Source organism: Herpailurus yagouaroundi, unplaced genomic scaffold (genome assembly GCF_014898765.1).
Source record: "Herpailurus yagouaroundi ecotype Mexico unplaced genomic scaffold, PumYag 28, whole genome shotgun sequence".
NCBI lineage: Eukaryota > Metazoa > Chordata > Mammalia > Carnivora > Felidae > Herpailurus > Herpailurus yagouaroundi.
The window spans coordinates 30,924,452-30,938,421 of NW_024412376.1; the positions used below are offsets into that span (position 1 = coordinate 30,924,452).

At 38.9% G+C, this 13,970-nt stretch overlaps 1 protein-coding gene across 6 annotated transcripts in view; it reads right to left on the reverse strand.

Moving 5' to 3' along the window:
• The window catches only part of RAPGEF2 (Rap guanine nucleotide exchange factor 2), a 248,415-nt gene that overhangs the window by 142,376 nt on the left and 92,069 nt on the right, over nt 1–13,970 (reverse strand). For all 6 annotated transcript variants that reach the window (XM_040471433.1, XM_040471408.1, XM_040471417.1 and 3 more), the window contains exon 4: nt 6,178–6,261. In XM_040471433.1, the coding sequence (XP_040327367.1) occupies nt 6,178–6,261 (84 nt within the window). The remainder of the gene's footprint in view (nt 1–6,177; nt 6,262–13,970) is intronic.

A 13,970-nucleotide genomic window follows, 5' to 3' on the forward strand; every position in this document is an offset into this window, starting at 1 on the left:
CCCCCCCCCCAACGAGCAAGTTTCAGAGCAATCAATTAACTTATCATCTAGCACTGGCAAGCAGAAAGTAGGTCTGTGATTTTTAAACTCAAGTAGCTCATTGTTTGTCATGTGAATCATAATGAGAATAGTATTTCAGCCTCTCAGAACTGATTAGTTAAATGTCTTGTTTCCCCACTTATCCTCATTATAGCTGCCAGCTCTAATTTAAAATGTGAGTTTGAGAGTACCATACCACAACTTTAATTTTTAAATTGTGGATATATTTGGTATCAATGAAAGAGAAGTACTGCTTGTAAATGGACACAGCCAACACGATACAAATAAATGATGTGTGCATTTCTCCTAACCTCTTGCCAACGTTCCTTGACACCTAACTTACCAACAACCCTGGCCTTTCCAGCCAACTTCCACAGCTTTGTAAACTAGACTTCTCATTAATGCCCCCATCACCAATGCTTTTGCACCTAGTTCACTCCCTAAAGTGCATGTCTGTTCTAGATAAATGATCCCATTCTTGTGACTCCACTCAAGCTATTGCTAATGAATGAACTGCCCCACCTTCAATCTTATTTCTGTGCCATCACTCATGCTCTCTAGTATGTCCAGACTTCCTTTCCAACCACTGTCGAACAATCTAAATCATAAACCTAACTCAGAATTCACTTAAGAGCTACTGCTCATTACCACATACATTAAGACACCACTAATCTTGGAAGGTCTTTTGCATTTTGTGTGGTCTTTGCTACATCAATTTACACTGTATTATTTAACAACACCTATGCGATTTTTTCATGCTTCATATATGACTGCCTCATCTCCCCAACCAGATACTAAATTATGTGACAGCAGGGAGTAGACCATTTTGTTTCCTCTGCATACTCCAGAACTTACTACAGAGACCACACAGCAGGACTTAATGCAAGTTTCAACTACTATTTGAAATGACATGGAAATATGCCTCAAAATTTAAACTCTACCAAACTTACTTTAGAATGAGACAGAATGACCCATAAATATGAAAAAGGCCCATGAACTAATCCTAAATTTTTATGGCATTTCAGTGTTCAGCAGTTTCCACGGACAGGGCTTTGCCAGTTGCAGACATAACTTCTCACGACACTTACAGTGTACAGATTACTTGTCCCACTAAGTCCGCTGCCTGACCACCTGGTAGCTGGACCCTAGCATCCGTGCACTAGAAGCCTCCAGCTCTCTGTATAGACAGGTTTTTCTCCCCAGGTCCTCTGGCTCCCATCTTTGATTACAACCCATTTCTTGGCATCTTTGAAGTGTTTAGGGTATGGCCACCCCGGGCTTATTTTTTCCTTCAAACTCACAGCCCCTGCCACACTGATATGAAGAGATTTGTTTACTAATTGCAGGGCATATAAAAAATATAGAAAGTTTTTAGCTACCAGAGCAATAAAAATATTATTTATGTTTGAATGTGGTGGGATGTATGGTCATTTCTACTAAAAGCCCCTTCCTTGGGGCTTCTATGATAAAATTGATTCTATTGAGAAAATCAGGTTCAACATTTTAAATAAAGTGATCTCCCCCCACCCCCACCCCCGGATTATGACCAACGTAAACTCAAAGAAAGAGTCTGTATGACAGTAATGTTTAAACATCTAGCATTCTGCTTTTTGCAAATAAATGTAAAATGACTGATAAATTACTAGGAAAAGATTCCACTCTATGAGTTAATATACAATATAGGTACTGTCTTCTTCTCTAACAAACAATCCAAATAGCAAGTGAAAGTTTAGACGCACAGTCTAAGCCTATCTTCTATATCTAAAATTCTCAGCCTTCCAAAGAAGCCAGAAGCCTGGCTTAACCCAGCAGCCTGGATTAACATATTAAAATAGCATGTTAATCCAAGTTACTAAATTGTGAATTTACTACAAAATAGGTTCAGTATTCGTAGGATGGGACAATTTTAAAAGTGGGAAAATTTTAAGTATACAATACTTTCTATTAAAGTTCCATAAATAACACTGATTTAGAACACATTAGGACAATGAACATTATTATCTTCCTGCCCATTATGTAGAATAAACAAAAGTACAAGAAAAACACTTCTAAACCTGCAACTTTAGATGAGACAGTTTTCATCTATTGCTTTCCAGCCCCACTGTTGTTGCAAATGATGCCTTTGAAAAAGTTAGGGGGCAAAAAACTCCTTCCTCAAAATATTTCACCACTCTCTGCTTTTCACGGTCTATTACTGTGGTTAAAACCGCACATCGCTGAGTTGTGCGGTACACAACATGCACAACTCAGTGACTACCGCTACTCTGCTGAAAGGACTGGAAAAACACATCCAATTTACACTGTTTCTATCTTCATCTATGACAAATGTCTCCTCTGACATTTTCCTAAGTGAGAATGACAATAACCTTTGTTGCATTGCTAAATTACCTTTGTTCACCACCTTTCTGATCAAAGAAACTGAATTTATTTTTAAATAAGACTGAGAAAACCATTACTATAAATTGTACATTGCTTCAGAACTACAAATTTTTACTCCACATAAGAGTTTCGCCCTGTATTAGGACAACATTATATGTAATAACATTATAAATGACATTACTGCCATTTGTACAAATACCAGCATTTCAAACCTTGATATATTTCTAATAGATTGACAATAAAACTCACAAAAACATTCATTTCACTTAAATTGCTTAGAACAGAAAAAAGTGAGTAAGCTGTCACTGATGGTCTCAAAGGAATTAATAGACTCTGTGAATGTCATAACTCTTAACAGAGAAAATGATTCATGTTTCAACAACATAAAGGTATGCAACCCAAAGAACATTTATCTAAAAAGAAAACAAAAAAAATTTTTTTTTAAAAACCATAAAGTGCTGACCTCAATGTCAATCAAGGAATTCAATACAGCAAATGAAACCTAGAAGCCAAATGGCAGATTTTTTGCAATGTATATCATCCTTCTCACTTGATGATAATCAGGTGTCAAAGCAATTTCATGAGAATTAGGTAAAAACATAAAAATATTCTTCAAAGTATTTTGATTCAAAACTAACTGTTCAGGGTGAATTAGCTGTCAAAATGAGTGATCAGGTTACTTATTATATATACCAATAAACAATTTCCAGACTAACATGATAAAAATATGATAAATGTGAGAATCATCTGTGAACTAGTTTTATAAAACCAGATTGTTAATAACATCTCAACCATACTATTCTTTAATCAAGCCTCAATATTTTGTGGAGAAATAAATATATATGCATCACTAGTGTCAACCTTTAGCACAGCACCAGTAGAAACTCCTTCCTATTAAAACAGTATGAACACTATTCCTAAGGCAACATCACCAAAAGAAACAAACAACTTAGAGCAAATGTCACAGGTGCAACGTGAAGACATAGCCTATATATAGTACTAGCTTGTCATTCAGGCTGAAACACCATTCCTTCCTTCATCCCATTAAAGTACTGGCTTGCAAGCATTTGACATCCAGCCAAAGAAAGAGTAACTTATGTCATCTTTTAAAATAATTAGGCATAGAGTCCAATGTGTTCATAAAATAGGTCTGAACTACAAGTCCTCTTTCTTCCAGAACAGCAGTTTTCTGAACATTAGGTTCCCTTTCCAGAAGTTAGAACAAGCTGTTACTTGACTAGTTAATGATGGCTGGTACTGAAAAAAGACCATCACAGGCTCCTTCACTGTTCTAGGATCTCAGTCCATAGATTTGTTTTGTATAACAGACCTTGCATCAATAGAATAATGAAGTCACTAACCTCTGTCCTCCTTTAAGATACATAAATTTCAAATCACAGTCATTAAAGCAATATTTATAATGAAAAGCCATCAAAAATGTACCCTTACAATTATTAACTAACCTGTGGAAAGTTCAAATAACTGAACAATTAAACAGGCATCAAGATACATAAAGAGCAAGCCTTTTAAAGAGCTTTTAATATTACAAGGCAACACTTATATGTACACATATTCTTTAATTGAAATAAACAAGATATTACATTGTTTATTAAGTATGCTCTTCAGTATGTGAAACACATACATGTAAGACTAGATAGGAAAACACTATAGAGTATTACAGAATTATTACTTTGAATGAGAGATTATAAGTGATTTTTTCCATCTCTTTACCTTTGCTAATTTACACATTACTTATTACTTTTTATATTAAAATTATACATAATTAAAAAATATACCAACACTTAAACATTGTTTGACTATACCTTCATCCAAGTTCAGAAACAGAGTTAGAACCCCCAAAAAGAGACCAAAAAGTAAGTAGGTCCTGTATTTGAAGGACAAGAACGTTAATCAATTCTCCATTCCTCTGGGAAACAGAATTCCTAGAACTATAGGAGCTGGTTCATCGGCTCACTCCCAGCATCCCAGGCAGAATTCCAGGAGGCACAACCACCCACCATACTGGACTGCCAGTTTCCTCAGTCTCGAAATGCAGATGAAAATTATACTTACCTCAAAGGGTAGTTGCAATACTAAACGATCACACACACACACACACACACACACACACACACACTATTCAAAATGGTGAGCTGGTAAATAGAAAGCACTGTCAAAGCCTTAGCTATTTTTCCATCATCACTTTATTACTGCTACTACCACTACCAGTGCTATTTCCATTACTATAACTATCGCTACTATAAGAACAACCACAAATAGGCAGGCAATAGAGCCAGCCTCTCTCCCTCATGGGGCTATTTTCCAAAGAGAATAATGCTTGCCAGTCTGATCTCGGAGAAGCAGAGGGCAAAGAGGCATGGGAATTGCACCAGAGATTGTTTTTCACTAGATGCAATGCACCTCTGGCACTCTCTCACTACCCAAGTCCCTACCTCCAAAGGCCATCCCAGTGCCTTCTATTACCACACCCAGGCATGTATAAATTGCCTTTCCCTATCTCACTGACTCTGACATTTTATAAATGTTTGTTCATGTTTTTAAAATAGATTCTTAATTTGTCCCTGACCCATTCAGAATTACTCATCAAGAATACAGTTAAATATTTTCATGAGAGAGTGAAGTTATAGAAGGGGGGAGGGTGGGGAGCAGTCACTATGCTTTAATAAATTTTGCCCATTTAAATATTTATTTAGTAAATTTAAATAAAGATATTTAATCTGTTAAAATGTTTTAAACTTTAGTCAAAATAAAAATATACAACTGTGAGGGGCGCCTGGGTGGCGCAGTCGGTTAAGCGTCCGACTTCAGCCAGGTCACGATCTCGCGGTCCGTGAGTTCGAGCCCCGCGTCAGGCTCTGGGCTGATGGCTCAGAGCCTGGAGCCTGTTTCCGATTCTGCGTCTCCCTCTCTCTCTGCCCCTCCCCCGTTCATGCTCTGTCTCTCTCTGTCCCAAAAATAAATAAAACGTTGAAAAAAAAATTAAAAAAAAAACTGTGAAAAATAAACAATTGGGGTAAAAAATAACTAGTAAAACTTAGTGGCTGACACCTTCAGTCAGGGAACTGAACATATGTGTGTAACAGATGAGCCCTAACCCTCCTTGGCCACAGCTGATTGGAACGAGGTGCATATCTGCCCCAAGCCTGGCCAATCAGACTGTAGCCTGAAGAATCCAAAGAAAAGACACAGGCACTACAGTCAAATGACGGAAACATTAGGGACATAAGCTCACAAGTCAATAGTCAGGACCTGTAAGCCAAAATCACAGGGAGAAAAACATTAATAGCCTTAGAGAGCGGGGAGCCAGTCCACAGACAAATGCAAGAATGAGAGACCATATGGTCCCGAGAAGCAGAAAAGTCAACGATAGTCCCTGGCTTTCTATTTCTAGTTCCATGAGGTCTCAATGAACTTTCTTTGCTTCTCATTAGATGTTTATGAGAGTGCCTTTTAATGGAGACAGATTTTATTCCCAATAAACAAATGTGCCCTAAACTAGCCTGATGTGCTCCTATAACAAATGGACATGTGATCAACATGTCTTTTGTTCTTTCCCCTGGTTAAAGAGATTGTAACAGTGTTTAAACATAAAGTAATCCTTTCTTAAAGATCAATGCCCCAAGGTAGTCTCTTGCTTTCTGTCAGAAGAGGAAACAACAGAATTCTGCAAAGGAACTCAATTCTTCAAAGAGATTTTAAGCTTCATGGAAAATCCATTACAGAATGTCCATACAATACCTGCTTCTTGGAAGAAACATGGATTCCTTAATGAACACGGAACCAGAGAGAAGTATATACCAGCAGGTCCCAATATCATCAGGACTGAAAAGAAAAGGTAACAAAATCAGATGATTATCTATGACAACAACAACAAAATTAAAACATATATAGCACAAAGTATAGTACCCATGTTTCTTTTAGAACCATGAAGAACAATGAAATAGCATAAAACACATACATAAAAATACCATTATTTGACTACTGGAATCATTTTTTTAAGTTACTTTTTATCTCCGGGGTGCCTGGGTGGCTGGCTCAGTTGGTTGAGCATCCAACTCGACTTCAGCTCAGGTCATGATCACATAGTTTGTGAGTTCTAGCCCCACATCGGGTCCTGTGCTCACAGCCTGCTTAGGATTCTCTCTCTTCCTCTCTCTCTGCCCCTTCCTCACTCTCTCTCTCTCTCTTTCTCTCTCAAAATAAATAAACTTGAAAAAAAAAAAGCTTCTAAAAATTATTTTTGTCTCCCAAATAAGCTAAAGATATTTATCAGTATATTTAAACGTTGTAATGTTCCTTAGACCTACTGCACCTACCATCCTAAGTTTTATCTTCAGATGTTTTGAACTGAAAATATTTTCCCTGCTTGATAAAACAAAATAGAAAGAAGTAATCAGTGAAACTCAGGTTTTCCCAACCTTTTTCCGTCTACCATGCTCGCACATTTTTCTACCACACTTGTTAGATATTCTTTCAGAATTTCTTTATGTGTACGCACAGAAGAATAGACATATATTCTCATTCTCTCCGTGGTCTGTTTTTCTTCTTATGGAAAGATAGCATACTCTATAGTGTTCTTTCCTTTGTGGTAACTCTTAGAGATCTCTTCATGAGAAGCCAGCTTTCTTACAGATGTGCCATATTTGCCTTAGCCAACCCCTAGTGATAGTCATTTCTGTTGTTTTTAATCATTTGCAATTATTTAAAAATATGTTAATAAAAAGTGCTTTAGGTAACCTTGTGCATACAGTATTGACTGGACCTAGTAACCAGAAATACAACTGCTGGGTCAAAGGGTACGATAAATGTCAAATTGTCTTCCACAGGTGCTCAGCAACTTATTTGCCTACTTACTTCCACACAGCCTTACTACTACAGTTTGTTATATTTGTTTAACAAACAAATGTTTCACAATTTTAGGATAAGGCCTTATTCTAGGTACTTAGGATACTTCAGAGAACCTCAACAACAACAAGGAAAAGGCCCTTTCACTCATGGAGTTTATATTCTGGTGGGACAACAAAGATAATAAACAATAAAAATAATAAATTGGTAAATTATAAATCAGTGCTCTGGGGAGGGAAATTAGTACAGGTTAAGGAAAATGGGGGGTGATACCACTGGAAATGGGTGGGCAAGGTACATGTCAATGAGAAGAGCACATCTGAGTAAAGGAAGGGGCTGACAGCCAGCTGACTTCCTAAGGGACCAGCCTTCCCTTCCCAGCAAAGGGCAGGGAGGATCCAGAATGTTACTGCAGAGGCTGACATGGCCTAGCAAGGACGACACGATGGTGCAGCTGAGGCAGAGTGGGTGAGGGGTAAGCCACAGGGGAGCACGAGGAATTCTACCACTGAGGCTTTTTATCAATCTTTTAGGCTTTTGCCAATCTGCTTAATGACAAGGGTACCTTAGTATAATTTTTTTCATTTCTTTTTCTTATTATTATTACAAGAGCATCTTTTTTTCTTATTTTTTTTTTATTTCTTTATAAAAATTGACCTTTTGGGACACCTGGGTGGCTCAGTTGGTTGAGTGTCCGATTCTTGATTTCAGTTCATGTCATGATCCCAGGGTGGTGGGATAGAGTCCCTGCATGGAACATGCTTAAGATTCTCTCTCTCTCTCTCTCTCTCTCTCTCTCTCCCCCCCTCCCTCCTTCCCTCCCTCCGTCCCCTGCTCACTTGCATGTGCTTGCTCTCTCTCAAAAGAAAAAAAGTCATTTTTTAAAAATCTTTTACTTTCTTATTTAGAGAGAAGTGCACGTGCACAGGAGCAGGGGGAAAGGGACAGAAGGAGAGGGAGAGATAATCCCAAGCAGGCTCCACGTTCAATGCAGAGCCTGATGTGGGGGCTCCATCCCAGGACCCTAGGATCATGACCTCAGCCAAAATCAAGAGTTGGATGCCCAACCGAGCCACCCAGGCACTCCAAAATTAACCTTTTTGAAATATGTGCTGTGAATACCTTTTTCCTCTGTTGCTTTATCCTTTGTGCTTTTTGCTATGTGTAAGTTATTTTATTTTACACAGCCAAGTTTGCCAAATTTATTAGTTAGGATACAAGCTCAGCTACTATTAAAACAAAACAAAAAACTAAATACTATAGTAATGGCTTAACCAGGAGGGAGTTCATTTCTCTCTCACACATATTATAACAGCCTTAGCACCAAGGACCCAAGGCTGATATAGCAGTTCCATGGTATGAAGAACTTAGGCTCTTTCTATTGATGGGCTTAGTTACCCCAACCCATAGCATCCATGTCATATTCTAAGGTGGCAACTCCAAACCTCACCACCGTATTCACACTCTAGCCAGGGAAAGGGGTGGAAAGGAAGTACACGGAGCATACCCCATTGTTGTGAAGAGTACAACAGGGAGATGTATGCTGCACTTGTCTTGTATCACAATGAATCACATGTGTGTGCAAGGGCGTCCTCAGCAATCTCCCCCAAGTCTGTCCTTTGGGGGGCATGTAAATAAATTCCAAAAGTTTTTAAAGGACAAAAAATTCTATTTACAATTCTGAATAGTTATTTAAAAGACCAATGACTATCAAGTAATCATTTTCATTTTGTTATTTGCTTACAAACAAAGCAGCAGTTGACCACCATTTCCCCCAAGTCCAGTCTTCACCAATTTCACAACTACTTAGTCCTTGATGGCAATGCCTTGTGAAAATGTACAGAGACATATTATTGAATAGAGTTCAGTTCCAATGAAACCATAAAAGTTAAATGATTTCTCAAATGAGAATACAAAGCACAATACTTCAGAAATAATCCATACCCTTTTCCCTCCAGATTTTAATCACTGGCTTTTGCAATCTACAATCATTTACCTAGTTTGGGGGAAAAAACTTACTCATCTTTCTTAACATAAAGTGACAACATTATTACTAAATTCTAATTTAGGTGAAGTAAAAAGTGCTCCTATAATATTCCCTTTATCACCAAACAGAACTGAAATCTAGAAAAATAGGAAATTAAGGTAGGTCACTGCTTACCAGCTATGTGGCCTTGGCAGCTTACTAAAGTGACTGCAAGGATTAAATGAACAATGCTCATGAAATGCAAATAATAATTATTCTAGAGCTGGGGCACCTGAGTGGCTCAGTTGGTTGGACATCCGACTTTGGCTCAGTCATGATCTCACGGTTCACGGGTTTGAGCCCCACATCGAGCTCTGTGCTGACAGCTCAGAGCCTGGAGCCTGCTTCAGATTCTGTGTCTCTCCTACTCTCTCTCTCTCTCTCTCTCAAAAATAAGTAAAAATTTGAAAAAAATTTTAACTGAAAAACATAATTATTCAGAGCTTTTTATCATGTACCATGGTGTAGATTAACTTTGACATAGAGAATATAACAAACATTCATTGGCTTTCTAGTTATTCTGTATCTGTCCATTTTGAAGACAAATTACTATGGATGAAATAAGTGCAAGGCTTGTAAACTCAGCTTTCCATGGAGCTAGCTAACAGAAGATGGACTATAACAATAATAATTATCTGGAACTAATACTGGGATTTCACTTTGCCTAATGGTTCTCAAGCTTTGGTATGCTTATGAATCACTTGGGTTAAGAATGCATGCTCCCAGGCTCTACCTATTCCACCCAATCCCACAATCTGTGATCACTAGGTGGGAGATCCATCACAGTGCCTTTTAAACAAAGATCCCGGGTGATTCTTATGCATGAGGCTTGTCAACTTTGAAAAATCTTTAGAAAAACTACAAGAAAAAAAAAAAGTACAACTCTATCAATATCTATGCAAGTAAGTTGCAGGTGTTGTATTCAGCAGTGTTGTTTTAATTTTTTCCCCAAATAATTGTTTTATGTTTTAAAAATATGAGCTAAGTGTGGGGGCGGGGGGGGGGGGGCCCCGGGGGGCTCAGTCAGTTAAGCATCCCACTCTTGATTTTGGTCCAGGTCATGATCCCAGGGTCATGGGATGGAGCTCTGCATTGGGCTCCACACTGAGCATGGAGTCTGCTCAGGATTCTCTCTCTCTCCCCCTCTGTCCCTCTCCCTTGCTCACAATGCTCTCGCGTGCTCTTCCTCTAAGATTAATTAATTAATTAATTAATTAATTTTGGAGTGCCTGGGTGGCTCAGTTGGTTAAGCAGCTGACTCTTGATTTCAGCTCAGGTCATGATCTCATGGTCATAAGACTGAGCCCCACATCAGGTTCCATGCTGGGCATGCAGTCTGCTTAAGATTCTCTTTCTCCCACACCCTCTGCCTCTCCCCTGCATGCACATGCTCGCTCTCATGCTCTCTCTTTCTCTCTCTCTCTCTCTCTCTCTCTCTCTGTACACACACACACACGCACGCACGCACACATGCATGCGTATGCCAAGGGTTGAAATTATGAGCTAATGGAAAAAGCTGAATCTTGGAATAAACCTGATGGCATTTCTAAATAACCTAAGACTTAACATCACCAGTGATGGATAGAAAAGAGTGGCCTAAAGATTAAAAAGGAATATACAGCAAAGTAGTACTTCACAAGTCTCTCTGATCAGCCAAGATGGACACTTAGAAAAGACCTATAATTTTTTAGACCAAACTAAGAACTATATTGGACAACCGATTTGATGCCAATACAGCCCATTCTGCAATTGACAAAATGAAAGCCACAAAGCCTAGCTGTGTGGCAAGGTACTCTAAAAGCCTCCTGTTTTTTATTTCATCAACGAGGAAAAAAATGAATAAACCCAAACAAAACAAAAATTTAAATGGACCATGATTGATTCACTCCCAGTATAATTAAAAGGACTCTGAAGTAATCAAAAATGAATGATGTCCTTTAAGACAAGACTAAACCAAAATGGCAAGTGTAGACTTGGAATAACAGGGAAGAGGCAAGTGTGTAATCTGCTGTCCTTCTCTCCCCACCTTATTTCCTTCTGCTCCTCAACACAAACCCATTACTTCTGGGAGGCTCCTTTCCTGCCTGTCCCTTCCCACCTCTTCCAGTCTGTCCAAGATACTTGCCCTTCTCCATCTTCTCAATCACATTCTACCTTAAAGCAATGGCTCAAACCCTATTTCTGTAATAACATCTTCTCAGTCACTGTTTTCCAAATTCCAAAATATTTATCCCATCTAATTTCATCCTATTTTATATTTTTCTCTTTGAGTTCTTAGTCCTGAGGTATTTAGGTGTCTTCCTCCAACTACACTGAATCTTTTAGACGGAACTATGTGCTGTACCAGGTAGAAACTGGGCACCATTTTAGTTATCATTTGCTCAGGCAAATCAGATCATGTTTCTGCTTATAACCCATGGTTCCCTAACAGGAGAAAGTCCAAACCCCTTGACAAAGCACGTGAAGGAAGCAGTATGTGGCTATGCAAAGGACAAAGGTTTGGGAACCAGCCATGTGATCCTGGTGAACTTAAATTCTAAGATTCTAGTTCCTCAACTGTAAAATGGGGCTACCAATACCTTTTTCACAACGTTACTTGGATTTAACAAAACAGTATATATGCAGGTTCTTGCATAATAGGTACATAAAAAATACTAGCTCTCTTCATCTCTTTTCCTCTCTTATGACCATTTCTAAAAAGGCCAATGTACAACTTTATCCTCTGCTCATAACCCCAAATATCCTATACTGCAAACTTCACCTGTTCAGCCATGCTGACTTTTTCCCCACCAAAGCCTCAGGGCCTTTGGACAAACCTGCTGTTCCAGCTTCTAAACAGTACCTTTTATCTAGTAAACTTATTACTCATCCTTTGAATTCCAGGCTAACTACCACTTCCTCTGAGAAGTGTTTCAGTGGCTTCCAGATAAATTGAGCCACTCTCCTCCTGAGTTCCCAGAGCATTTTGTACGTGCTCACATTAAGCAGTTGCCAGTCATAATATTTATTTTAGGAGTCATCCCCCATTAGCTTTTAAACTCCTCTAACTCACCAGCACCCCCAATATATATATATATATATATATATACACACACACTACACAATGCTTAATTGGCACTCAGCTATTTTCTTAATGAATTAGTAATTTAATACACACCAACTCAGATATAGTATTTAAAGTGAAAGTCAAAGATGTGAATGTCAATTTACCAGTCATCAGAAAAATGAAAACTAGGCTAAAAGAACTTCCTTAGCAATATCCTGTCAGTCCACACGGTGGCGATGTCTCCACATGAAAGAGCTGCGTGTGGTGTTCGCATTCCTTATTTACAAAGCAGGAAGCTAATACAAGTGATCAAGTTGAAGTTGACAAGGGAGTTGAAAGAATCACTGATCACCACCCAAAGAAAACTATTTAGCTCAGCAAAGATGGCTATTAGAGAGCAAAAAAGTAACATGAAAAGGCTACTTCATTCAGTTATTAATACAATATGAAAACTTAATTGAGTTTTGTGGAGCCCAATCAACCCAAAAGGGCTGCTTATGGCAGCTTATGGTAATATAGGAAATAAAGGCAAAGTGAGGAGAGAGAAAGATTTGTAACAAAAGAAGAGTGGCAAGAGTGGGGGAGGCAGGTGTGGGCAAAGGATACTTAGAGTAATATTTAACTCAAAATAAGTATCTAAGGTGGCGAGGGGTGGTGGCCACAAACAGAAACTGAAAAAATGGTAAGAACGGTACCTTTGCAAAATCCAAACAATTTTGAACCAGAAATTAGCGCTCTGCAAGATGACCCTGACAAAATATGACATGAGGAGGGCACTGGAGCTCCAAGAAGGAATCCCTCCCACTTTAGCAGATCAAGTGCAAGGTGCCATTGGCACAAGTCAGAAGTGACCCAGGGATGCGAAGAGGCACCTCTACAGTGTTTTCTCTGGGGCAACGCTAACAAGGGCATTAGAACACAGAGAAGCAAGAACACGGAAGTCATGGTGAATAAGAAAGGGTGATGCCAGCACCAGTGAAATATGTGCAAACAGTGGTTAGGAAGACCAGTCGGGGAAGAGGTGGGTACACAGCAATCCTAGAGAAGTTATGGACCACCAAGACCCCACACATCAAATACCCATTTTGTGGATATTTTAGAGAGGATGTTATGCCATATTCAAACAACAAAGCTGCTGGCATCTGAGAGAAATGGAGACAGGATTCTTATCACTTGTATGTGGGTTACCGGCTCCACATCTGGGGTAAAACACCAGAAAGGGAAATAAAATGAAGACTAACAAAAACTCCAGTAACTAACCGGAGACAGCTAGCCAGGAATCCCACAGGGCCAGCCACAGTGACCAAAACTAGGAAAACGCCTGTTTCTTTTTCTGCATCCACTATCTGGGCACTAGCATCCAACAAGAGGATAAAACCAGAAAACAGAAAATCTTCCTATTCTCCTTCTCCACAGCCTATCATCAGGTTCTTTCAGTGCCTCCCAACCCCCCAAGCCCCAGGCCTCTTAATCGAAGCCCTCTGCTTAAGTGCAGGTCCTTATTTCTGCTCAGCTACACTTTTCATTATACTCTTCTGATGGGCTCAGATTTGACTCTCAAATATGCAATTGTCCCAAAAACCAACAAGAAAATAACTTTACTTATTTACAGCA